This window comes from Microcaecilia unicolor, chromosome 3 (genome assembly GCF_901765095.1).
Source record: "Microcaecilia unicolor chromosome 3, aMicUni1.1, whole genome shotgun sequence".
Classification (NCBI taxonomy): domain Eukaryota; kingdom Metazoa; phylum Chordata; class Amphibia; order Gymnophiona; family Siphonopidae; genus Microcaecilia; species Microcaecilia unicolor.
The window spans coordinates 140,680,532-140,708,197 of NC_044033.1; the positions used below are offsets into that span (position 1 = coordinate 140,680,532).

Below are 27,666 nucleotides of genomic sequence, written 5' to 3' on the forward strand. Positions count from 1 at the left end.
GAAAAAGGAAAGTGCCTGCTGCATACCTGCGTATGTGTTGGAATCAGGGGCAGATTGAGGGTAGTCTGGGCCCCTAGCCTGTCCACTGCCTGACACCCCCACTGACGCCCCTGCCAACGCCTCCGCTGCCCCGGTCCTACCTGAGGGGTCTTGGTAGTCTGGTAATCGCTGCAAGGGGGGGGGGGGGGGGGAGTGTTCTTTCCTGCCTGCTGCGCTGTCACCATTCCCCTTCCTGCCGGCGCCACCATGTTTTCAAAATGATGGCCGAGACTTCCCATGGTAGTCTCATGTCTCTCGATAGTCTCGTGAGACATCCACAGGGAGTCTCAGCTGCCATTTTTAAACTACAGTGGTGGTGGGTGGGGGAAAAAGCAGCAGCCCAGTGGGACGGAAAGAACATGTGGGATCCCCCCCACACAGACACACTGAGGCCACTAGATCACCAGTGGCCCTCTGGGTCCTCGGGCACTGCCCGGTTGCCCAAACGGTCAGTCCGCCCCTGGTTGGAATGTTATTCTGTGGATAAATAGTGGTGTCATTTCATGTGCATAAAATGTTTAAAATACCAATATTTGTGCATAACATTCCAGCACATTATATATATATATATATATATACACACACACAGTGCAATCCGCTTAAGTGCAAGGGTCTGGGACCAAAGAAATACATGTAGTTAACTGGAGCGTGCACTTAACCGTTGTGACCCAAAGAAGCTTGACATCTGATAAACATATGTACAGTACTGTTTATTAGGCTTGAAGTAATCAGTCATAGTCCTCTGTACACTCTTGTGTCTGTGAGTTCCATAGATTACGTCTGCCAGACGGTAAAAACTGTCATAGTACTGACATCCAGTGGCCTTCAGATAGGCCCGCACGGTGTTGAGACTCTCCAGCGCTCTTGCAAAAGTGTCAGGAGGTTGTTGAAATTATTTAGCATGTGCCTCACTGCTCATTTCATCGTGTTTCATCATCAGCCGTTGCCTGCGTGTAGGCGCATATCTGGACATCAGTGCTGTCGTCAGCTGTTTGTAGATCGTAATCAACAGCTACGTGGTGATGAAACTCCTCTTCAGTAACACCGGCTGGGATGTCAATAGCCTGTTCATCTGACGTGTTTGCACAGCTGCATCTGTTTCGTCCCTCTCCACATCCTTAACAAAGCTTGCCCGCTGGTAACAGTTCACAATGGTTGCCTGTGTAACATGATTCCAGGCTTCTTTCTGCATATGTAGGGAATCCAACAGTGATAGATTACGAGCCAGTTTAACAGCATGTTTATCCTTGCTAGTCTGGTCATCCATAACGCTCATCAGACGACGTAGCACAAGAGCCTGATAATGTTGTTTGAAATTGGCTATTATGCCCTGATCCATAGGTTGGATCAGAGAGGTAGTATTTGGTGGCAGGAAGACCACCTTGACGTTAAACAGCCTGTCATCATCACTGTGTGCAGTACAATTATCACAAAGCAACAAAATCTGATGCTTTTGTGCCCGCATTCTAGTGTCCAACTTCTTTAGCCACTGCTTCCAAATTTCCCCAGTCATCCATGAATTTGCATTAGCCTCGTATGACACAGGAAGTCGCTTAACATTGTTGAAGCAACGGGACTGTTTGCTCTTTCCAATGACGAGTGTTTCCAACTTCTCACTCCCATCCATATTGCAGCAAAGGAGGATCGTTAGTCAGCCCTTCAACGTTTTACTTCCTGTAGTTTTGGCTTGTTAGAATGCACGTGTTCCATCAGGAATCGCTCGCCAGTAGAGACCGTTTTCGTCAGCATTGAAAATGTCATGAGGTGCAAACTCGTTCAAGATGGTAGGAAGAACTGAAACAACCCAATTTTCAGCACCAAAGTCATCAGTGTCTTGTTTTTCACCATGTTGTTTCTTGAATTTTATGTTGTTCCTCTCCTTCCATCTTTCCAACCATCCAACCATCTAATTCAGTTAGTCCAAGACTTTCAGCTAGCTGATTAGCTTTCTCCATAAGCAGTGGACCACTGACAGGAAACTGTCTGTTCCTGACTTGAGAAAACCACCGAAGAAGAGCATCTTCTACATCCTCAGCTTTTCCCGCCCCCGTTTATGTTTCCGGTGTAGATTTGTATTGTTTTGCCAGTCTTCCAGAAGCTGGTCTTTCTGCTTCAAGATACGTGAAATTTGACTGGAATTGACACCATATTCTTTAGCAATAGATGCTTGACTTTGTTTTCTAATTTTTTAAGAACTTCTATTCGTTCAGCCAGTGTTAAAGTCTTACAGTTGTGCAACGACTCCAGTGTACACTCTAATAACATTCTTTCGCTTATTCTGCCTGTGGCAGTTAACCAACGAGATTTCAAATTTACCGCCCCTTTATCACACGCCAATCGGCTTCCATATTCTGTGCATGCACTTATGTGGAGTCTTTCCTGCAGAGGAGCGGTCTTAAACCATGCATATAAGCGAATTGTGCACTTATCAGTGGTGCGCTAAACTGAAGTTTGTCCCCATAGAAATTGATGGCGCCAAAAACGGGACCGAAGTACGGCATGCAGTTAGAGCATGCGCTTATCCGACGGGCACTTAAATGGAGTGCACTGTATATATATATGTATATGTATATATATATATATATGTATATGTAATAGTCCAATCATAGGCTAGTACTCTTTAATTGGTTGTAATTAGCTCATATGCATTTTCTTAAACAACCGTTTCATATAATTAACAATCTTTATTCAAATAATATTTCATAAATCACAATGTTGTCCTCCACATATTTAAAAACCTACAAACTAACACTTCTTCATACTAATTACATTCTCACTCAAACTTCACATACATACCCTTTTACTCACATCCATAAAACTAATACAAAACATTAAATATCATAAAGAAAAAAAAATTCTTCAAAATCAATTACGATCATTATCACAAGGAACAGTATTCGTATTTCTTTTTTTTTTTTTTTAATTTCTTTATTTATAAATTTTTTGTTTACATCCAATAATATAAACTTGAAATATCAGCAATCAATTATAGGTAATCAAATTACTATAACCTAAACAGGTTAAATTATACAGGAAAAAAAGAGTTTACATTTGTCCCCAATAGGTGGATCAAGACACTAGGAAATTTAAAGCCCAAGAGAGAAAAATAGAATATCTGGAGAATAACGGGAGGAGAAATAACCTGCGGTTCTTGAATTTTCCCAAGTCACCCTTAATTCCAGCAGTGGATATGCTCAAGAAGTATTTCAGTGAAATATTGTGGATTCCTATACTACTACTACTACTTAGCATTTCTATAGCGCTACAAGGCATACGCAGCGCTGTACACCATACACAAAAAAGACAGTCCCTGCTCAAAGAGCTTACAATCTAGATAAGACAGGCAGTCAGACAGAACAATTAAGGGTAGGGGAATAAAGAGGTGAGGATAAAAGGACAGGGCAAGTGAGCAGTGGTTAGGTGTCAAAAGCAGTGGTAAAGAGGTGGGCTTTAAGTTTGGACTTGAAAACGGCCAAAGAGGGGGCTAGACGTACAGGCTCGGGAAGTCTATTCCAAGCGTGAGGTGCAGCAAGATAAAAGGAACGGAGTCTGGAATTAGCAGTAGAGAAGAAGGGGACAGATAAGAGACATTTATCAAGAGAACGGAGTACCCAAGGGGGGGGGGCGTAGGGAGAGACAAGAGTGGAGAGCGGTAGAGTGAATGCACTTATAGGTCAGTAGGAGAAGTTTGAATTGAATGCGGAAATGGATAGGGAGCCAGTGAAGTGACTTGAGGAGAGGGCTAATGTGAGCATAGCGACTATAGAGGGATATCCCCCTATAACGAGGACCCAATATATTTCAGGGATAGTGAAACAATTGAACGAACAACCACAGGTATCCCCAAGTTTAAACTTGACTGAGTTTCTTGAAAACTGTCTGGAGCTTGTAACAGAGAGAATTACGCTAATTGCATCATTTGCTCTTGAACTTGATAGAAACAATATTTTCAGACTCTACTTTCGCCATTTAAATGAAATGTTTTTGGGACAAAAAGTTCAAATTTTTCCTGATATGGCAAGAAGCACACAGAAAAGAAGGAAAGAATTTCTTTCTTATAGATCTAGAGTTGTTAAATTGGGTGCTACTTTTCGGTTAAAGTTTCCCTGTAAATGCTTTGTAACTTTTGAAATGAATAATTATATATTTTTTTCCCCTTTGAAATTGTTAGAATTTATCTCATCTAAGGAAAATGTTAAGTCGTCAACTGTTTTGCCTCCCTAATTACAGTGCTGTAACGTCGGCTGTAGACATCCGTAGCCCCTCCCGTTTATTTTTGATTTACTATATAGATTTAAATTTCCTAGTGTCTTGAGTAGAGGAGTGTGGTAGCCGTGTTAGTCCACTCTTAAGGTTATCAATAGAAATCAAACAAAATAAAACATGGAAAAGAAAATAAGATGATACCTTTTTTATTGGACATAACTTAATACATTTCTTGATTAGCTTTCGAAGGTTGCCCTTCTTCGTCAGATCGGAAATAAGCAAATGTGCTAGCTGACAGTGTATATAAGTGAAAAACATTCAAGCATTGCTATGACAGTCTGACAGGGTGGGAGGATGGGGGTGGGTAGGAAGTATGCATGGGGACATCAAAGTATATCATTGGTATTCTAACAGGGTGGGTGTGGACAGGTGAGGGGATGGTGATCAACAGAGACATACAGCTTTATGGTTTATAATGGGCTAGGAACCTCTCGTACACAAAACTAACAGCTTCATACAAGACACCACAGACTTTCTGAATAAATTGAAAAATATCAAGCAACTACCACCTAACACCCTTCTGGTCACGATGGATGTAGAATCACTATACAGCAACATTCCACATGCGGATGGCATAGCTGCATGTGGAAGACTCCTAAAAAAATCCACACTGGACCATCAATACTCTCCAGAAACTATTACAAAATTAATCAAATTCATTTTAACTCACAACTACTTCCACTTTAACAATGATATCTATCTGCAAATAATGGGCACTGCGATGGGCACCAGGACAGCACCCCAATATGCCAACCTTTTTATGGCTGAGCTGGAAGAGACATTTCTGAATACACACCAGACCAAACCTCTAAAATACTACCGGTACATCGATGACATTTTTATGATTTGGACGGAGGGTGAAGAAACTCTGAAACAATTTTATTCTGCATTCAATACATACCATCCTACAATCAGATTCAAAATTGACTACTCCCCAGAAAAAGTCAATTTTTTGGACACCACGGTCTCAATCAGTGATGGCTGTATACAAACATCTGTATACAAGAAACCCACAGACAGATGTAGCTATCTCCACAACTCCAGCTTCCATCCTTCACATACAAAAAGATCCATCATTTACAGCCAAGCCACACGATACCACCGTATCTGCTCTGACCCAGGGGACAGAGACAGACACCTTAAAACCCTGACTGAATCCTTCAAACAGAAGGGCTACAACCCCAAAATAATCTCCAAGAATATTGCCTCCTCCCTCAAAACACCCAGGGAGAATCTGCTACAGTACAAAAAGAAAAAATCCACAGACAGAATCCCGCTTGTAGTGACATACAATCCAGAGCTGGAAAAACTGAGGAAAATCATAAGAGATCTACAACCTATACTCCAGGAGGATGAATTACTGAAAGAGATATTCCCATCCCCACCAGTACTGGCCTTCCGACAGCCACCCAATTTAAAACACAAGCTAATCAGAAGTAAACTTCCTTCACAGACTGAAAAGGAACAGAAGGGCACACTTCCCTGTAATTTATCCAGTTGCAAACTATGCCAAAATATTTCACAGGACCCCAAAGTCATCCACAAAGGAAAGACATTCAACATAAAGGGATCTTTCACTTGCTCATCTTCCAATGTGGTATATATCATTCAGTGTAAAAAATGTAATGAAGGATGCTATATTGGAGAAACAGGCCAGATGCTTAAGACAAGATTCAATTTACATAGACATCATATAAACAATGCTGGTGCCAGCAGGGTTCCCACGCCTGTTGGGCAACATTTCACAGGACCAGGACACTGCACCAGTGACTTCACAGTGAGAATCCTCAAAGGTAACTTTAAAACCATACAAGAACGTAAGACCTTTGAAGTCAGAATGATTGAATATTTTAACACCCAACAGAAAGGACTTAACAAGGACCTGGGGTTCCTAGCCCATTATAAACCATAAAGCTGTATGTCTCTGTTGATCACCCTCCCCTCACCTGTCCACACCCACCCTGTTAGAATACCAATGATATACTTTGATGTCCCCATGCATACTTCCTACCCACCCCCATCCTCCCACCCTGTCAGACTGTCATAGCAATGCTTGAATGTTTTTCACTTATATACACTGTCAGCTAGCACATTTGCTTATTTCCGATCTGACGAAGAAGGGCAACCTTCGAAAGCTAATCAAGAAATGTATTAAGTTATGTCCAATAAAAAAGGTATCATCTTATTTTCTTTTCCATGTTTTATTTTGTTTGATTTCTATTGATAACCTAGTGTCTTGAGTATTCGTATTTCTAATGATACTTTTCTGCTTTTTAGTCCATATATTCAGGTATGATCTCAGCTGATAAACATCCAAAGGTTATATTCATCACATTCTTGTCTAGGAGTGTTACTCTCATTCGTCAAAATCCATACGGACCTACTGAGGCTGCTTTGCATATGAATGGAAAACTCCTAAGAGATGTGGGAGCCTTAGGACTAGAGTATAGTTGCCAACCAATTTTAATTGAAGGAGGCAGAACCTTTAAATCATCCTTTTCAAACTCTCCCAGGTCTCTCCTCTTCTTTCACCAACCCCTGCCCCAGGCAGATGGTTTAGAGCTCTTTCCCAGATTGACGTTAGCTCCCTCTTCCCTTCTTTATTTTAAGTCCCTCCAGATTTTTTTCACGAACTCGCTCAACAGTTTACTTGAGATTTGGCACTCCACTTTAAAATAAGCTCATGCTGCTATTGCTCCAAAAGCCTTTCACTACTATAGACCCATTCATAGGAACCCCTGGTTTACCCCTAAACTTCGATTGCTGAAGTGTCAATATCACTGAGCAGAAAGACTCTGGAGAAAATCCAAATTATACTCAGCTCTGCAGAAGTTCAGGGAGAGTCACTGTTTGTACAACTCTCAGTTAAAGCAGGCAAAGAAGAAATATGTCACCCATAGGCTTTTAAAGACTCTCCATCCCTCTAGGGACTTCTGTTTATTGTCAACTGATCAATCCCCATTCTAAGTCCGCAACATACTCAGTGCCCACAGCTGAAGCGCTTTCCACATTTTTTATTCTTAAAATTGACACTTAAGCCTTTTCCCTCCCATGCATACACCCTCCTCTTCCTCTCTGCATGTCCCATCGCCCTCCTCTACTCCCCATATTAGCACTGCCACCTGGTCCTTCTTCCAGACTCAAACTTTGTTTTCTCTGAATAAAGTCTTATTTATGATGAAACACCTTCTGTCCTTGTGATCCTATCCCCCCATCTTGACTGAAAACCCTTAAGCTAAACTTCCTTCCCATGCTCCTTTCCATAACTAATCTCAGTTTGTCTTCTGGTCAGTTTCAAGATCTCTGGAAACAGGCTGTGGTTCGTCCTATTTTAGAGAAGCCCAATCTTCACCCCTCTGTTCAAAGGCATTATCATCTGGTTTCTAATTTGTCATTTATGTCCAAGGTCTTTGAAAAAGTAGTGTTTAATCAGCTCATGTCTTTCACTAACAAAAGTTCTCACAAATCACCTCAGTCACAAGCTTTCATTATCTTGGTATTTTCTGGGATTCTTCCCTTCAAGCCCCAAATATCGCACCTATCTAAAATCTTTCTTCTCTTTCGCCAGCTTTGCGCTATACATCATTTTTTCAACCTCTTCCGTGCATTCATTCTCTCTCTTTTCACCACTTGTCTCGATTTCTGTAACATTGTCTATGCAGGTTTACCCCAGTCATCAATGAAAAAGCTACAAACTCTACAAAACACAGCAATTAGGTTACTTTGTTACACTCGCCACTCTGATCATACCACCCCTCTTTTTAAAACAACATCACTGGTTACCCATTGAACAGCATGTAATCTTTAAGGTAGCAACACTCACCTTCAAGGCTCTTGGACTCAGCTGTCCAGATTACCTCGCCTCTCTCACCGTTCCTTATTCACTTGCACGGACTCCGTTCACTTAATGAGCACTATAAGTTCGCCCACTATGAGACAACTAGACACTGCACATTTTTCTTCCTCTCGCCACACATTTGGAATAATCCTCCACTCTCACTTCGTTTTGCATACTCCTTTAAAAAATTTAATGCCATTCTGAAGGCCTGGCTCTTTAAGCAAGCTTTTGGAGAGTCGTATTGGACACATCAGCTAGAGACCGCTCTATACTTTCCTTTTCTGTTTCTGTCCTCTTTGTGTGATCGCTAGCTTTACTGTTATTGATGGAGTTCTTGTCCCTTTCATATTTTTAGTATGTACACTGCTCTTCTTTGGCAGCTAGAACAGTCTAGCAAGTTTCAATAAACTATAAATCAATGTAATTGCTAGTAGATATGCTCTAGGCTTCTCTTTTCCTCCCATGTGGCTCCAATTCCTGCCTAGATCATATTCTTCCTCATTACCTGCCTGTGCTCCCTTTCCCTGCCTGTAGCTCAATGTTTTTCAACCCTCTCCTGGAGGCACATCTAGTCAGGTTTTTAGGATTACCAAAATGAATATGCTTGAGATGGTTTCCTATATATGCAAATCTATCTAATGCATATTTAACTGTGGTAATCCTGAAATCCAGAATGGCTAGATATGGGCTTCAAGAGAGAAGGGCTGCTGTAGCTCCTTTCTTCTCCAAGTAGCCTAGGGAACCTGCAGGAGCTGATCCCAAGTAAGACAAATTGTGAGCGAATGCAAAGAATAAATCACTCTGCATTCACAAGCTGTACAGTGGTTTCACCTGCGTGTTAATAAGGTATGTTAACTGGTGAGCACATAGTAATAAATGAGGCTCTAGGTTTTCATACTGGGTCAAGGTGCTAGCTTGGTATGATGATGTCTGCACAATCCCTGGGTGCCTTTTAAATGGCACAACAGTTTCAAAGTGCTATTTCAACTTATGATTTTCAGATGTCCTCTGACTGTACAATACAAAGTGTTTAAAAAAATGACTAATCGGAGGTAAAATGTTAATTTTTTCTCATCTTATTTGTGAATTTATGGAAAGAGATTAATGCTACAGTTGTTGACCCTGATGAATAAAATATTGTAATAATATATACAGCATTTGGCTGTTTATTTGTAGGAAAAAAAATCATCTGAAACTACTTCTAATTATATTTAATTAACATATAATTTCTTGCCTTAGGCAGGATGTTCGACCTGGATTACCATTGACAAGACGAGTTAAAGAGGTTTACCATAAGGAAGAAAAACAGAAAGAAGCAAATCAAAAAAGCAAGCAGAAAAGTTTGAAAGAAATAGAAAAAGAAAGGCGAGACACTGTGCTGCAGAGTGCTTTAGGAAATGAAAATAAAGGCTTTGCATTGCTTCAGAAGATGGGGTATAAAACGGGCCAAGCTCTTGGCAAGAACAGTAAGTTTGCATTATACTGGATCTGTAGATCAGATATCTCTTCCTCTTCATGTGATTGTGGCAGTGTTGAAATTCCCATTGAATAAAATGAGTTTATGTAATGTGCTGTTTGCATGCAGGGGTGGACTGACCATTCAGGCAACCGGGTAGTGCCCAAGGGCTCAGAGGCACTAGAGGACCCAGAGTCTCTCCCTTCCCTGCTGCCGCCTCAATGGGCCCTCCCCGATCTCACCATGAAGGGCCCTGGTGGTCTAGTGGCCTCTGTGGGAGGCAGGAAAGAACAACACTCTTTTCTGCCTGGTGCCACACCGCCATGTTTTACAAATGGCTGCTGAGACTCCCTGTGGCAGTCTCAAGAGACTGTTGAGACCTGTCAGACTACCGTAGGAAGTTTCGGTACCCATTTTGAAATCATGGTGGCGCCGGGCAGAATAGCAGTAGTGGGCAGGAAACAGTGGGGGTCTTTCCTGCTCCAAAAGAAGCCACAAGACCACCAGGGCCCTTCAACATATATATATAATTCTTTTTGCACCAGATCTCATATACTAAATTAATAGAGAAGCATGAATGTGAGCCTATTATGAAGGTCTCTCCCATATGGGTAGCTGTAGAGTCCTGTGATAAGTGCTGGCATAACCTGTATCATGGTATTTTGCATGGTTTTGTGCCATTTTCTTCTGTTTAGATTCTTTTAGGAATTTACTTCTTTTAAGTTTTTGTTTCAGGTTAGGTCAGTGCTTCTCAGCTCTCTCCTGGAGGCACACTTGGCCAGTGGGGTTTTCAGGATTACCACAGTGAGTATGCATAAGAGAGATTGGCATAAAATGGGTCTCTGCTTTATGCGTCTCTTTCTCATGAATATTCATTGTGGTAATCCTGAAAACCCTACTGGTTAGGTGTGCCTTCAGGAGAGGGTAGAGAAACACTGGGTGAGGTGGTAGATGGAAGGTTAGAATTGAGGCTAGGTGAAAATATTTCTTTTAGTATGTCATCCTTCAGAAATAGGTATTAAAGGACTTTTATAAAATTTCCTTAGGTTTTCTAGTTCTGGATTTCTAGTTCTAATTTACTAGAAGTGGTACATGCTTGGTTTTCCTTTCTTTGAATTGTAGTAGGTTTTCCTTGGGTGTCTTGAGTGAAGAAGCAAGTTTCTTGGAGGTGATGGGCTTTAAGATGATTTTTCCTATCCTATCTTGTGGATGAGAGCAATTGTGGTGGTATCTTGTAACTTGGCTGTATATAATGGATTTTTTTATGTGCAGAGAATGGAAACTAGAGCTTTGAAAGTAGCTGCATCTGTCAGTTGGTTTCCTGTATACTGATGCCTGTAAATGGCCATTGGAGACTGAAGGTGGGAGTTATCAATGTGGGCTACCACTAAGATGGGTTATTTTACCACAACTGATACAATTTTAGCTCAGGTCCTATTATATGCAATAAGACGTAGTTACTAATAACCTAGATTAACAGTAAATTAACCAGTCTTAACAGTAGCCCACTTTGATAACTTCTTCCCTGAGATTTTAGTGTCTGAAAAGTTGATTGCTTTCCATGGAGTAGTCCATGTGGAGTTTGATTATGGGATGGGATACATTGATGGAGTTGTAAAAATGTATGAGGTACTTTTCTCTTTCAGTGTAAATTATGCTGTCATCTGTATACCAGTGGTATCGGAAAGGTTTGTTGTAGCTATTCAGGAATGTCTCCTCCAGTTCTGAGATTGGCATACAGAGGTGTCACAGTGCACAGTTCTAAGAAGCAAAATGTATAAGCAGTGCCATTCTGATGTGGTAAGATACATTACAAGCATATGTACAAAGTATTATGTGTTTTTTGTTGGTCTCTGTCATGCTTCCCAAACCTGCCTTTTAGGTGATGAATTTTTATTTCATTATGATCTCTCTTTGGTGTCCCACCAAATATTATCCCTTAATCTAAGATGCAGTACAGTTAAAATGTGTTTCTCCCGTGTATTTTCTGTTCGACACAAAAGCAGCAAAGAAGGATGCAGCCCAATGCAAAGCCGTTCTCCTTTCCTTGTGCTGTGATCCTCGCTAGGCCGGGGCTGCAGGATAGAGGAGAGAGGGAGAGTACATAAGTATTGCCATATTGGGACAGACCAAAGGTCCATCAAACCCAGCATCCTGTTTCCAGCAGTGGCCAATCCAGGTCACAAATACCGAGCAAGATCCCCAAAAAGTACAAAACATTTTAAACTGCTTATCCCAGAAATAGTGGATTTTCCCCAAGTCCAATTTAATAATGGTCTATGGACTTTTCCTTTAGGAAGCCGTCCAAACCTTTTTAAACTCTGCTAAGCTAACTGCCTTTACCACATTCTCTGGCAACGAATTCCAGAATTTAATTACACATTGAGTGAAGAAAACGTTTTTCCAATTTGTTTTAAATTTACTACTTTGTAGCTTCATCGCATGCCCCCTAGTCCTAGTATGTTTGTGTGCCCAGGGGGAGAGGGAGAGAGCAGGGTGTTTGTGTGTTGCAGGTGTAGAGGGGAGGGGGGAGAGCTTGGGTGTCTGTGCAGCACAAGTGGATGGGAGGAAGAAATCTAGGCATCTGTGTGCTTTGGGAGGGGGAGTGGAGGAGGTTGCAGTAGGAGGAAAGAGTTTGTTTATGCATGTTGGGAGTAATTTTTATAACAGTGCACTGGTACAATTTCCAAAAATATCTATTTAATAACTGCAACACAGATGCTGCACTGTGGGCAGATGGGTGAGGTTAAAATTTTGCATTCAACACCAAACAGAAGAGGAGGATGCTGCCTCATGAACAACCGCTCTCCTTTCCTTCCGCAGTGATTATTAGGAGGGGAAATAGAGGAAAGAGAGCATTGCATGTCTTGGTGCTCCAAGGGATGGGAGAGAGAGCTGAGTGGCTGTGTTGAGATGGAGGAGAAGATGAGTGACTGTGTGCTGTGTATGTCCGGGGGGGGGAGGGGGGAGTGCAGCAGGAAGAGAAAGTGTCGCGTGTAGGTGAAGGAGAGAAAAAGCTGGACAGATGTATGGAGAGATTCAGTTATTGGGGGGGGGGGGGGTCATTGGGAGACAACTATTAGGGTGGGGATGTATGCCACATGTGGGTATGTAGCAGGGGTTCTCAACTCAGTCCTCAGGACACACCCAGCCAGTCTGGTTTTCAGGATATCCACAATGAAGATGCATAAGAGATTTACATACAAAGGCACTGAATGCAAATGCATTCATGCATATTCATTGTGGATATCCTGAAAACCAGACAGGACACACTCAGCCAGAACAGGACATGTTCAGCCAGAGGACTGAGTTGAGAACCCCTGGTATATAGAATGGTGATCATCAAGAGAGAGCTATGGAAGGGTATATGCTGTGGAGAAGGTTTGAGGGTCAAGGAAGGTGGTTGAGGTCGAGCTCTAGGGGTGTGTATATTGGGGGGAGGCACAGAGAGAGAGAGCTATGGAGATGTATCTCTATCCTTACTCCTGGCACGCAGACAACTAGGGGTGGGGGGGGGGAGGGCTTGCTGGAGGACAGGGGGAGAAGGAGAGATAAAAAGTTGGGAGTGTTCACCTTGGAAAGGCAACCCAACTGGAGCCTTGTTAATCAGGAGGAGGTTTGGAGTGCTAGCAGTGGCAGAAGGAGCCCATAAGGAGAATTGGTATGAAAGGGAGATTTTCCATCTGGTTCCCTTTTTGTGTGTGTGGGGGAAGAAGAATTAGGAGAGACTACTTCAGGGGGAAGGAGTATAGGGATTATGAGAGGCTTCTGGGGGGGGGGGGGAGAGAAGAGGGATTAAAAGAGGCTACCACGAGATCGGAGAAAAGAGATTCAGAAAGACTAGTGCTAGGGGCGGGGATGTGAGGCAGAGGTTGCTGCCTCGGTGGCTAGCTGGATGGGTGATGAAGAGACTTTACACTGTGGCTGCTGGGAGCAGGTGGATGAGCAGTGGCGAGGGGTTAAAACTGCAGCTACTAGGTGGAGGTGAGCAATGAAGAGAGGCTAAAGCTGCAGTTTCTGGGGATAGGTGGGTGCCTGTACCACCCAATCCACCCTTATCTATAGTTCTAGCCTCTCCACCATTGCCCCAGCAACCGCAGCCTATAGTCTTTCTCCATTGCCAGATAAACTACAGGTGGGTGGGCAAGCGATGGGAAAAGCAGTAGCCTCTTATTTGGTCTTTCCTTGCTACTGTAATAAATAGCTTAGTACATCAAACTGAGCACATTATGAATGTGCAATTCATTTTTTAATTGTATTTCCTACATATTGGCTACAAGCCTGAATATGCATAAATAATTCAAGTCATTCCAAGTCTGGCTCCTAGATCCTAAGAAAATATGTCAAAACCTGCCTTAAAGTATGCAAAGGAAACTGTTTCTGCCTCATCCAGACAGCTCAATATATAGCCCAGTCCGTTATTCACCAATAATTGAAAGGACCCTCTCCTGTCCTGAAATAACTCTGTCATTACAACAAATAGATCGTAGAAAGTATACTTTCCCCTTCCATCCCTTGTTGTCTGGTAGAGGTGGAAAAAGGAGAACCGAAAGGAATCCCATGTAGATCGTAGTTAGCAAACGACAGTGAGAAGGTAGAGAAGGCATGAGACAAGACAGGGACTCGTGATGATCGTCCGTGACAAAGACATTTTATTCCTTATACTTTCAAAAACATGGGTTCGATTCCCACAGCAGCTCCTTGTGACCCTGCGCAAATCACTTAAACCTCCATTGTGAGCCAACTAGGGACAGAAAAAGTACCTGCATATAGTATATGTAAACTGCTTTGGTATATCAAATTCATGACCCTTTACCCCCCTCCCCAACTAGCATTTGTACATATAGATTGCATACAGTGTGAATGCCCCATGAAACAAATACTCACAACACACAGTGGCAACAGGGCTGCCGAGGGACTAAGCTGGGGCAGGGGCCCCTCCCAGCAACTCCAAATACCTTGGCTGGCGGGGATCCCGAGGCCCCGCCAGCAGAAAAAGTCTTCCTCCAGCGCTGCTCTTCAGTCTGCCGCATTGTCTGCCCTGCCCATGCTTTTTCTCTTACGTCGTGCATGCTCGGTTTAAAAACTGAGCATGCGTGGCCTGAGAGGAAAAGCAGCCACTTGGCAGGCAATGTGGTAGAGTGAAGAGCAGCGCTGGAGGAAGACCTCTTCTACTGGTGGGATCTGGGGAGCCCCCAACAGCCAAACCAGAGGGCTGGCACGAATCCCTGCTGTGTCTGCTCCTCCTCAGCCTCCAAGGGGGTCCCGGTGCCAGAGTTTTCTCTCTCCTGCTCCTGTCGGGACATGATCACCCAGGTCCCGTCGGGAGCAGGAGAGAGAGAGACCCCAGCACCTTGCCCCCCCCCCCCCATCTGGAGGCCCCCTCCCTCCCAATTCTAGTGTCCCCCCTCCCTCCCAGTTCCAGGCCCCCTCCCTCCGAACTGTAAAAGTCATCCTGACTTACCTCGTGTGGTAAAAAGCGTGCAGGCTCAACACTTACTTCAGTTTTCCCTTCTCTGTCTCTCAGCTCTGGTCCCACCCTCATTTCCTGTTTCCGCAAGGGCGGGACCAGAGCTGAGAGACAGAGAAGGGAAAACCTGAAGTAAGTGCCAAGCTTGCACGCTTTTTAGCACTGCTGCCAGCCGCTGTAACCCCAACGAGGTAAGTCAGGATGACTTTTAAAATTCGGAGGGAGGGGGCCTGGAACTGGAAGGGAGGGAGGGAGGGACGACGACCCTGGAACTGGGAAGAAGGGGGGGGGGGACCCTGGAAGTGGAGGAGTGGAGTGGAGGAGTGGCCTAGTGTTTAGGGTGGTGGACTTTGGTCCTGGGGAACTGAGGAACTGAGTTGAATTCCCACTTCAGGCACAGGCAGCTCCTTGTAACTCTGGGCAAGTCACTTAACCCTCCATTGCCCCATGTAAGCCGCATTGAGCTTCCCATGAGTGGGAAAGCGCGGGGTACGACTGTAACAAAAATAAATAAATAAAAAACTGTGAGGGAGGGGGGACCCTGGAATTGGGAGGGAGGGAGAGAGGGGGACGCTGGAACTTCCCTTAAAAACATTAATGGCAGAAGGTGATTACCTTGCTAGCGCCTGTTTCATTTCAATGAGAAACGGGCTTTTTTTACTAGTGATTTTATATTTAAATCTTTTTAGTAAAGTATAAAAAAAAACAATATGCTGTGCAACTGTTGTGCATAAATTACAAATAGAAAACAATAACAGTGAGCAACTATAATAAACCTTCCCACCACCACCACCACCCTCTTCCCTTCCAACCCCAACAATAGCTGACTTCTGCTACCACAAGGAATCCTAATCCACCCTGTTAAAATGTCCAGGGGTACAAAATACAACCTGTTGTGTATGCCCTGGAGGGGAGAAATACACCCTATGAAGCACTGTTATGATATTTTAATCTGCGGATGAATAAGAAGTCATCAACAATCTCAGGATCCAGTCTAGTTCTCCTGCCTTCCACAGTCTCTCCTGCAATAGCAGATGTCTTCTTAGAAGATGTGCTGGTAGCAGGATGTACAGGATCCCCCATTGAAATTTTACTAGCTGTGGCCAAGCATATTTTTCCAAAAAAGGAAAATATTGTTATCTGCACCAATCAAACATAACTGTCCAGTTCACTAACAGGCTTCAAAGTAGAAAGTGACACGGGGACAAAGTTTGTACCCATCCCCATGGGATCTGTCCCCATCCCCTTGGTTACCACAGGTCCCCGTGTCATTCTCTAGTCTCAATTCCAATTTCAACATTCTGTATAAAATGGGCCTTCATGTGAAATCATGCAGATTTTATTTGTTAGACATGAATTGTCACCCTATTTGGCAGTTGGTGTTACTTGGAAACACCTATAAACATAAAGAAAAAGGTGCATTCCATATTTCCTTTCACCATGCTGCTCTTCCTCGCTTCTGCTGACTAGACTGGTTTCAGAGCTCTCAGTGAAATACTACAGGGGTTTTGTTGATTCTGTCAGCAGAAGGGGAAACAAATGGATGGCTTAAAAAAATAAAGATGAAAATGCCTACTGGTATTTCCCTTTCTTACATTTGATTTGCATCATTTAGCATTATATGGCTGTGGTGGTCACAATCTCAGAAGCAGGCCATACGAGCTAGCACACTTTCAGTGAAAACAGACTGTTTCTTAGGGCAACGATAGGTGTATACATTTGGGAGAAATATGATGTCTGAAACTCTTGTTTGTGCTTTTTTTTTTATTGCCAGGAGATGGGATCGTTGAACCAATTCCACTCACCATTAAAACAGGTTGGTAATATTTTAATACATGCTGTATGGTTTTGGTGTTGAAAAATGCACCATAAAATGTGACTAATGAGATTCATATAAATTTAGGTTGGTTATGCTACCCTTTGTGCACTCTTTTTTGACAGAGTTCTGATGAGTGTATTGATCCTTGAGGAAACTGGAGTCTTTGTAGTCTGTAATACTTTCACTCTGAGGACAAGCAGGCCAGACAATTATCACATGTAGGTGACATCATCCATGTTGCCTGGTGCAGAACGCTTTTACAACATATTATATCTTTAAGAGCTCGCGACAGTGCTCCCACTGCACATGCGTAAGTGCCTTCCCGCCTGTCATGAGTGCGCAGGACCATCAGTCTCTCTTCATCCATAGAGAGGAGAGAACATGCTGCTCATGACTCCTCACAGCGTCTGGTGAGTAGACAATTCTTCTTGAACATTTTATGCCTTCCCTATGGGTATTTTTGTCCTGTTTTGTTTTTCCCCCTTTTCAGGATTGTTTCCTTATCAACTCTTAAAGTTTTAGCTATTTTTCCTGTTTCTTAAATTTCTTTATTTTTTCTCGGGCTCACGAGGCCCTCTTAGGCCTGAACTTTGTTTGAAGTTCTTTCCCTTCATTTTTCTCGGTGGTCATCATCAAGTTGTTTGATTTGGCCATGGCTGTTTCCTTTTCATGTCATCAAAGGTTCCCAGTGGCTTCAAGCGCTGTGCTTGGTGCAATCAGACCATCTCTGGGACTGACACCCATTCCTGCTGTCTCTAGTGTTTGGGGCCAGACCATAACTCTGCTAACCATGTTCTTGTGTATGCAGAAAAGAACCCAGTTATCCAGAGAGAGAGAAAATATTTGGAGCCCAATCCAGATCGTTGATGTCAACATAAACATTGGCACTTGAATCGGTCCCCCTGGTTGCTAGAGCCATGTCTGACACTGGGAGTGGGCGTGCATCGAGCTGGTTCCTACTTGCCTTGGAGCCATCTGCTATGCAGGGTCTCCGGGACCTGTCAACATCGGACCCAACACCAAGGAGACATGGAGATTCAATGTTTTCCTTGTTGACATCAAGGGGTGTTGATGCTCGGCACCAGGTAAAATCCAAGAAGAAGCACAAGCATCGATTTTCCCCTCCTCTCAACGCATGGTGCCAGAAGCACCAGGGCACCGGTACCGAAGAAGTATCAGCATCAAGAGGAGCATTCCCACCCACTTCATCGAGGAGGTGATGACATGGGGTTCTCCACACAGCCAGGACCAGGTATTGGCAGATTAGCAGGCTGTCTCTGAACCGACACACCAACCTTTCACGATGTCGACGCTCTTAGTGGATCCGGGCCATGCCGAGCACTTGGCGGAGATTCTACAGCAGAGTGCCTCTACCTGCTGCCTCACAGGGCCCTCAGCCTGTGGTGAGGTCACCGATGCTGGTGCCACCCATGTGAGTATCCCCTTGACATTGATGGAGGAGTCTTTTCTGGAGTTGAGGATGGAGCCTGTATATCAGTGCCATTCAGGCAAGGACCAAATTCCTCATGCTTGAGGCAGGCTCATTCTCGGCCCTCCCATGAAGAGTTCTTTGCTGACATGGATACAAAGTGCTCATGGGCGTTTGATGAACATCCAAGGTACTTCTCGGAGGAGGAGTTCTATGGTATCCCATCAGACCCCTCCCCACCAGAGCAGAGATGAAAGTCTCTGCCTCTCCTTCTCAGTTTTTATGCAGGAAATGGAGACTGCCATTCCAGTTCATTTGGAGATAGAGGACAAACCCAGGGCTGATATGTTCGAGGTCCTGAATTACAACTGTCCTTCTTGAGAGGCTGTGACTGCTTCTTGTGTGATGTTCAGATGAAGAACTGGGAGTCCTTCCCAAGAAAAAAAATCCATATTTATGTATCAGATCCAGAGTTCCCCTAAGTTTGATAAGCTGCACTTGCCTCATTGTTCCCTGGTGGTCGTGGAATCCGCTCTCGAACGAGCCAGAAGTTCCAGAGGCTTTGCTTTGGCGTCCCCAAGGCAGAGAAGCTCAAACTCTGGCCTCCTTTGGGTGGAAGATGTATCAGGACTCAATGCTCATCTTCCATATATAGTCATACCAGCTGTATACGAGCCTCTACTTGTGGAACCTGGTGTGCAGTATGACTGATTTGGCAGATTCTCTCCCATTGGAGCAGGCAAAATCTCTTCACCACCTGGCCAAACAGCAGAAAGCGTGATATAAATTCCTGGCCAGGGGCGCTTATGATAACTTTTGTTGTGGCATCCAGGATTTCTGCCCAGTGCATAATGATGCACCGACTCTCATGGCTGCATATCTCTGACTTGGACCCAGTGGTCCAGCAGAGGTTGGTAGATACCATGTGCCGGGGAAGGGATAATCTTTTTGTAGAGAGGATGGGGGAGGTCACAGACCTCATCAAAAGCACACTGATACCATCAATACTCGCACTTGGTGGGGATTCTACAGCAGAGTGCATTGGCATCAGAGGTGCTTGGGCTAGCCATACCATTACCTGCGTCACCGATGCCAGTGCCACCTATGTGAATATCCCCTTGACATTGATGGAGCAATCTTTGCCGGAGTCGAAGATGGAGCCTGCATCTGAGTGCCATTCAGGCAAGGACCAAGCTCCTCATACTTGAGGCAGGCTTGTTCTCAGCCCTCCCATGAAGAGTTCTTTGCTAAGTCCCAAACACCTTCTGCACCCTCCTCATCCAGGAGGTTTTCGGGTACGTTGAAGAGAGGTACCTACTACTCAGAGTTGTAGGTACACTCCTCCTCACCTTCCCCAGCAGACAAGAGTGATCATTCTCGTCAATAGTGTTCAGCTAAGTCCCAGCTGGCTCCCTAGTTTTTGACTGGCTCCAGCAGAGTATAGCCACCATAATGGTGACTGTTCCAGATGATCTACAGGTAGGGGGAGGCTGAGGTGTTCCCCCCCCTACAAAAAAAAAGGAGGCCCCTTGTAACCTCCAACCAGTGGGTTCTTCAAATAGTCCATCTTGGTTATGCTCTATATGGGTGTCAAAGACCATCAAATTGCCCTTCAAGAGCATCTTACCTCAGCTCTCACCACAAAGAGGTACTTGCAGAGGAACTCTCCTCGCTTTAAAAGGCCCATACAGTCAAACCCATTCCAGTAGGGGGAGAAAGAAAGGATTCTATTCCAGGTACTTCCTTGTCCCAAAGAAGACGGGGGATACGCGTCCCTTCCTTGTCTCAAAGAAGATTGGGGGGGGGGGGGATGCATCCCATCCTAGACCTGGGGGCCCTGAACAAATTCCTTGTCGAAGAAAAGTTCAGGATGGTTTCCCTGGGCACCCTTCTCCCAATGATTCAAGCTCAAGATTAGCTACACTGGATTTAAAAGATGGCTACACTATGCATCTCGGATGGGAACATGTCACTTTTAATACCGTGTATTGCCCTTTGGTTTTGCTTCAGCTTCCAGAGTTTTCGCAAAATGTGTAGCGGTAGTCGCAGTGTCGCTATGCAGACTGGGAGTCCATGTGTTTCCCTACCTGGACAATTGGCTGGTGAAGAGCACATCCAAGGACCGTGCTCAGGAGTCTATACAGTGGACTGTTCGGGTGCTAGAGCTATTACGGTTTGTTTTGAACTATCCAAGTCCCATCTGCTCCTAGTTCAGCAATTGGAGTTCATTGGAGCCTTCTAGACATGCAGCAGGCATGTGCCTTTCTTTCTGTGCTGAGGGCAGACACTCTAGTCACCCTCGCCACTCGGGTTCAAACCAACCAGCAGGTCACAGCTTGGCAGAAGTTGTGGTTGCTAGGCCACTGTGTATGTCACTCCCTTGGCAAATCTTCACATGAGAACTGCCCAGTTCACCTTAGCTTCCCAGTAGTGTCAAGCCTTCGGAACCTAGCGGATGTTCAGTCCCTTATCTGGTGGACAATTCGATCCAATTTGACCATGGGACTTCGATTCCAAATTCCTCAGCCCCAGAAGGTGCTGACAGCAGGTGCATCCCACCTGGGATGGGTAGCTCACTTAAATAGGCTTTACACTCAAGGTGCTTGGTCAGCCCAGGAAACAGATCTTCACTTCAGTCTTCTGGAGCTACGGGCAGTGGAATGCTCTAAAGGCTTTCAGAGATCAGCTGTTCAACAAAATTGTACTCTTCCAAACAGACAGGTTGCAGTGTATTTCACCGATGAGCAGAGGGGGTACCGGATCATACCCTCTGTGTCAAGATGCCTTCTGGATGTGGCAGTGGCAGGCAAATCTAATAGCCTGGCTGACAGACTGAGCAGGGTCGTGCAACCTCACGAGTGGTCACTCAGCATGGGCATTGCCCATGAGATTTTCTAAGTGTGCAGCACCCCCTGGTTGGATCTCTTTGCCACTCCATACAATCAAAAAGTCCTTCAGTACTTTTCCAGGCTCAGGGCACACAACAGGCTAGTGTCGGATCTTTCCTCCTCTATTGGGGGAATGGCTTCCTATATGTGTTTTCTCCCATCCCTCTCATAGGGAAGACTATGCTGAAACTCAGGCAAGACTGAGGAACCATGATTCTGATTTGCCCCATATTGGCCCAGGCAGATCTGGTTCCCTCTTCTTTTGGAGTTTTCCTCCGAAGAACCTTGGAAATTGGAGTGTTTTCCGACCCTCATAACACAGAACAAGGGATCTCTTCTGCATCCCAACCTCCAATCTCTGGCCCTCACAGCCTGGATATTAAGAACTTAGAATTTGCTTCCTTGCATCTTCCAGAGGGTGTCTCCAGGGTCTTGGTGGCTTCCAAGAAAGATTCCACAAAGTGGTAGTGTTCTTTCAAATGGAGGAAGTTTGTTATCTGGTGTGAGGGCAAGACCCTAGATCTTCTTTCTTGTCCTACATAGACCCCACTTGAATACCTTCTACACCTGTCTGAGTCTGTTCTTAAAACCAACTCTGTATGGGTTCACCTCAGTGCAGTTAGTGCTTACCATCACCGTGTAGAGTGTAAACCCATCTCTGGATAGCTTCTAGTTTGCTTCTTAAGAGGTTTGCTTTTGACCAAGCCCTCTGTCAGACCTCCGCCTATTTTATGGGATCTCAACGTTGTCCTCACCACGCTGTTGAAAGCTCCTTTTGAGTCACTTGATTCCTGTCCACTGAAGTATTTGATCTGGAAGGTCTTGTTTTTTGTGGCTGTTATTTCAGTTTGCAGGGTCAGTGAGCTTCAGACCTTTAGTAGTGGATCCATCTTATACAAAATTCCATCATAACAGTAGGTTGCCACATTCATCCTAAGTTCCCACCTAAGGTTGTGTTGGAGTTTCATCTGAATGAGTCTATCGTTCTTCCAACACTCTTTCCAAAATCCTCACTGCCATCCTGGTGAAAGTGCACCGTACACCTTGAACTGCAAGGGAGCATTGGCCTTTTACCTGGAATGGACTAGGCCCTACAGACAGTTAACCCAACTTTTTGTCCCTTTTGATCCCAACAGGATGGGGGTTGCCATCAGGAAACACACAATCTTTAATTGGCTGGCAGATTGCATTTCTTTCACTTATGCCCAAGCTGGGCTAACTCTGAGGGTCATGTCAAGGTTCATAATTTCAGAGCCATGGCAGCATCAGTAGCCCCTTGACATCAGCCTCTATAGAAGAGATTTGCAAGGCTGCAATCTGGTTGTCAGTCCACACATTCACATCTCACTACTGCCTTGAGCAAGATACCTGACGCGATAATTGGTTTGGACAGACAGTTTTGTAGAATTTGTTCAGGGTATAGAATCCAACTCCACCCTCCTAGGCCCATTTTGCTTTGTTTCTGCCTGCACTCTACAGTTTGTGTATAGTTTCAGGTTAATTAGTATTTTGAAGTCACCATTGTGAGTTCCAGTTTTCATACTGTTGTTTTCAGTTACCTTTGTGCCTAGGGATTCCCACATCTGAAAATTGTCTTGCCTGCTTGTCCTCGGAGAAAGCAAAGATACTTGCCTATGCAGGCATTCTCAGAGGACAAGCAGATCATCAATTTTCACATACCCTCCCACCTCCCCTTGGAGTTGTATAGCTATTTTACTGTACTGATGGTCCCGCGCTCTCGCAACGGGTTGTAACACATTCACTCATGCCCTGTGAGAGCGCTGCCACAAAGATATAGTACATTGTAAAAGCACTGCACACCAGGCAACATGGATGACATCATCCACATGTGAGCATTGATGGCCTGTTATCCTTGGAGAATACCTGCTTCAGGTACTACAGGTAAGTATCTTCGCTTTACCAAATTGGAGTTGACAACCAGACCAGTAAACAGCATGATGTGATTTGATACCTCAGGATAAAGGTATATACACTGATTATAAGCAGTCCACAGTCATTGATGTACATCAGCAACTGCCATGTTATATGCCCATCCTAACCCATATATTGCCCACTCAGGACCCAATATGATGATGAACTCTACAAATACTTATCATTTCTTTAGTGCTGCTAGATAAGTGTACTGCTACAACGCTGCGCTTAAGACATTCATTCAGTGGGGCTTATGGTGTAGTCAAGATAAATTAGAGACTTCATGAGGTTCATTAATGTAAATGTGATTAAAACTAATAAAGCTGTGGTTATGGAGAACCAGAGTTCAAGATTTAAAAGCAAATCTCCAATACATTCAGAAAGAGAAAGTGATGTGATCAGACCTAAAGGCAGCGTGAAGGCCTGGCTCCGCCTGTTGTTTTAAAAGTAACTCTTTTGGACACTCATGAAGGTGAAACTGAGTGCAGTCCTTGCTGGAATAACTTCAAAGGACCCTGCTAAGATGGTGATGAAGTGATAGCAGGCTGACTTGCAGGACTTTGGTTTTAGGAGTGGGAAGACCAAATTACCTGACTCGAGAATAGAATGAATCGCACTAAGCAAGGCAGTGGTTACAGTTTCTGTGCCGTGATTTCCTCAGAATCTAGATTGGCAAGGATAAAAAATGGAACAGTGCCACAGGGATCTGTACTGGAACTGATGCTATTTAACATAAATGATTTGGAAATCAGAACAAGTGAAGTGATTAAATTTGCAGATGACACACAACTATTCAAAGTTGTCAAAACACGCTGAAAATTTTAAGGAATACCTTAAGATACTGGAAGACTGGGCATCCAAATGACAGATGAAATTTAATGTGGACAAATGCAAGGTGTTGCACATTGGGAAGACTACTCCAAATGATACTAGGGTCCTCCTTGGGAGTCAGCACCTAAGAAAAAGATCTAGGTGTCTGCAGCCAAAAAAAACAAGCAGGATGCTACAAATGTTTAGGAAAGGGATGGTAAATAAGACCAAGAATGTTATAATGCCTCAGTATCGCTCCATGGTGCAACCTCACCTTAAGTACTGCATTCAATTTTGGCTGCTGTATCTCAAAAATGATATAGTGAAATTTTAAAAAGTCAAATGAAGAGCAATGAAAATGATAAAGGGGATGGAACTCTTCTCATAGGAGGAAAGGATAAAGAGTTTAGGTCTCTTCAGCTTGGAAAACAGACGACTGAGAGGAGATATGATTGAGGCTTACAAAATCCTGAGTGGGGTAGAACAGGTAAAAGTGATTTTATTTTATTTTTTTATTCTTTCATAAAATACAAAGACTAGGGCACACTCAATGACGTTACATGGAAGTATTTTTTAAACAAATAGGAGGAAATATTTTTTCACTCAACGACTATTTAAGCTTTGGAACTCATTGCTGAAGGATGTGGCAATAGTGGTTAGCATACCTGAGTTTAGAAAAAGGTTTGGACAAGTTTCTGGAGGAAAAGTCCATAGTCTGCTATTGAGATAGACATGAGGAGGCCACTGCTTACGCTAAAACTGGTAGCATGGAATGTTCCTACTATTTGGGTTTCTGCCAGAATTTGTGACCTGGATTGGCCACTGTTGGAAACAGGATACTGGGCTATGTGGACCATTGGTCTGACCCAGTATGGTTGTTGTTATGTTTGTATATTCTAAATAACATACTTAAAGACTTTAGGAAAGGAGTTTAAAATTTTTGGTGAACTTAAATGCAATGAGGCAAGTATATGAGTAAGAGAGGGTCAATTTATACGGCTAAGCGTAAACCCCAGTGGAAAAAAACAAATAACCTCAATTGAAGGCAGAAGCCAAGATGCACATTGGATCAGAAGTGCAGAAAATGAGCCTTAGTCTTCAGTTAGTACCTTGGTTCCATCTCCTTCTGCATCTACAAGTCTTCATTATGAGGGGAAAAAAATAAGTGTCATCTTAAACTTGTAACATTATTAAGTGTTTCCATCTCATAAGTTGCTGACACTTATTTTTGTCAACAGGCAGATGTGGGATTGGCCATGAAGAACTTCAAAAACGGAAAGCAGAAGAGAAGCTGGAGAACTACAGGAGAAAGATTCAAGTCAGAAAGGAAGCTGAGACACAAGAAGCAGATCACTTCAGGTACCAATTAATTTCCAATTTTTTTGGCTTGACATATTTCAGATGGAAGTAATTATACAGGGCTATATTCTTAGCACGCTTGCCTTCCACATGATTTACATTCCCAAATGTTGCTGGGCCTGTTTTGTTAGTGCTATCTTAGTAATATACACCTATAGAATAAATATAGTCTGAACACCCCCACCTTACTACCTGCAGAGAAAGTCAACATGTTTTGTGAGATTGTGCTAAAGCCCAAACTGCACAATTAAAAACTTACAAAGAGGTTTTCTAGAGGTTGGATTCTTTAATATATCACCACCTCCTATAAGAAAAAAAAAAGTACAGTCATGCTTTTCCAACACTTGAACACTGTACACAAAGGACCCATTAGGAAACTACACTAGTAAGTCACTATGGAATCATAATAACAAGACATCACATTACCAATTAATGTAAATATAAATCAATAAATAACAATAGAATGCAAATAAGAACAATAAAATGTATTACATGATAATAAAATAGAAACCACATTTGTATATTAGCCATAAAAATAATAATGAAGTGGCATATAAGCCATAAAAATAATCTGTTGTGTGCAGAGGGGCCACATACCTGAACTAATAACAGTACAGTAGAGTTGGTAAAATCACTTAGGTATCACAAATTCCTAGTACATATAGAGATATGTATAAAACAGATCATATCAAATCTTTGAAGACATATCTCTTCAACAAAGCCTACAAAAGAAATCCTAATGAAACTAACCACTCCTAAACTACCCAAGTGCTTCAAAAACCTCTCACACGACCTTGCCTATCACCTTTCCATTTAAATCCTCATCTACCTTCAGCTTATTACCGACTATTTAAAATCATGTAATGACTATATCATAACAACACTCTGTAAGCCACATTGAGCCTGCAAAAAGGTGGGATAATGTGGGGTACAAATGCAATAAATAATAATAATATCCTCAGATTCTGTTATCAATGATATTAAATAGAAGAATGTAAGCATCTGATATGATGCTTCCAATGAAAAGCACTATTGCTTCAATAAAACATGTTGCTTCCTATAAAAAATACTGTCACATCGTTGGTCTCCTGTCAGATCTCTCCCTATCACACAAGAGACAAATCTCCCCCAGAGGAGTTCTCTTTTACTAAATTTTTCAGGGAGATAACTAAGGCTGTCTCATTTTCATTAGAGACAGAGGAGGAATCCAGGGCATAAACACTGGACATCCTCCAATTCCTTGACCCCTGTCTCACCCCCCACCCTCTCCAGGATGTTGTGACAATACCTATTCACAGAATACTGAAAGATATGCCTCCTTTTAATAAGAGTCCAAAAGTCTCCAGGTTTCAAGAAGTCACAGCTTCCTCACTATTCCATAATGGTTAGATTAACTCTTAAAAGCACCTAGATTATGAAGGCTTACTCCTTGGTGCCCCAGGGAGAGAAGCAGGGACATTGGAGGCTTTTGGGAAGAAATTGTTTTAAAATGCTATGCTCACGTTCCACATAACATCCTACCAGCTCTTTAAGAGCATGTCCTTGTGTAACATTGTACACAGTGTATAGAGTTTGCTGACAATCGATGAACTCTGTGAACTAGTAACCAAGGGAGAGAAGTTTGGAAAATACATAGTGCGTGCAATCTATGATATTTTTGGTACAGCATCGAGAGCTTCCACAGAATTGCATGGTTGCTGTCCTCTGATCTGATGCCAGACTAGCAGGTGCTTTCTGCCATACCATGCAGTGGAGAGAATTTCTTTGGAAATAAGGTGCAGAAAGCTACTAACCTCATCAGGCAGCACTTATACATTCTCATGACTTTCTCTAGCTCCACTTCTAACCTTGCCTCCTCCTCTTCTAGGAGGTTTTATAGTGGAGAGCAAAGGAGATGCTACTGCTCTCATAAGTGCAGGTATCCTCCTCCCTTTTCCTCCTTCCAAAAAAAAAAAAAAAAAAGACCTCAGGGACCTTGCTTTTGCACAAGGTTGCCAAGATCCCAGAAGCCCCAACCAGCTCCATAATCAAAATCAGGTAAAGAGTTTAGACTGTCTCCTGCAAAGCCTATCTTCTATCCCCATAGCAGTCCCAAACATCCTCCCAATAAGAAGGCTAACATTATTTTGCAGCAAGATGGTTTCTTATAACCTTAGACCGGTGGGTTCTGAAAATTGTCCAGGAGGATCACCATCTACAATTAGAGGACATTTCTTCCAAAATATCCACCAACAGCATCAAAATTAAGTATCAGAAATGACTTTCTAAGGAACTTTTTCCCTCTTACAGACCAATGTGGTTGAATCCATTTCACCACAGAAAAGAAGGAATGATTTAATTCCAAGTGCTTTCTGATCACA

The 27,666-nt window shown here is 43.3% G+C and overlaps 1 protein-coding gene across 2 annotated transcripts in view; it reads left to right on the top strand.

Moving 5' to 3' along the window:
* The window catches only part of GPATCH11 (G-patch domain containing 11), a 75,634-nt gene that overhangs the window by 574 nt on the left and 47,394 nt on the right, over positions 1-27,666 (top strand). Inside the window, exons 2-4 of one of the 2 annotated variants that reach the window (XM_030196403.1) lie at positions 9,383-9,609; positions 16,844-16,885; positions 25,186-25,306. In XM_030196403.1, coding sequence (XP_030052263.1) covers positions 9,383-9,609; positions 16,844-16,885; positions 25,186-25,306 — 390 coding nt within the window. The remainder of the gene's footprint in view (positions 1-9,382; positions 9,610-16,843; positions 16,886-25,185; positions 25,307-27,666) is intronic. The other variant, XM_030196404.1, reaches the window with a different exon arrangement.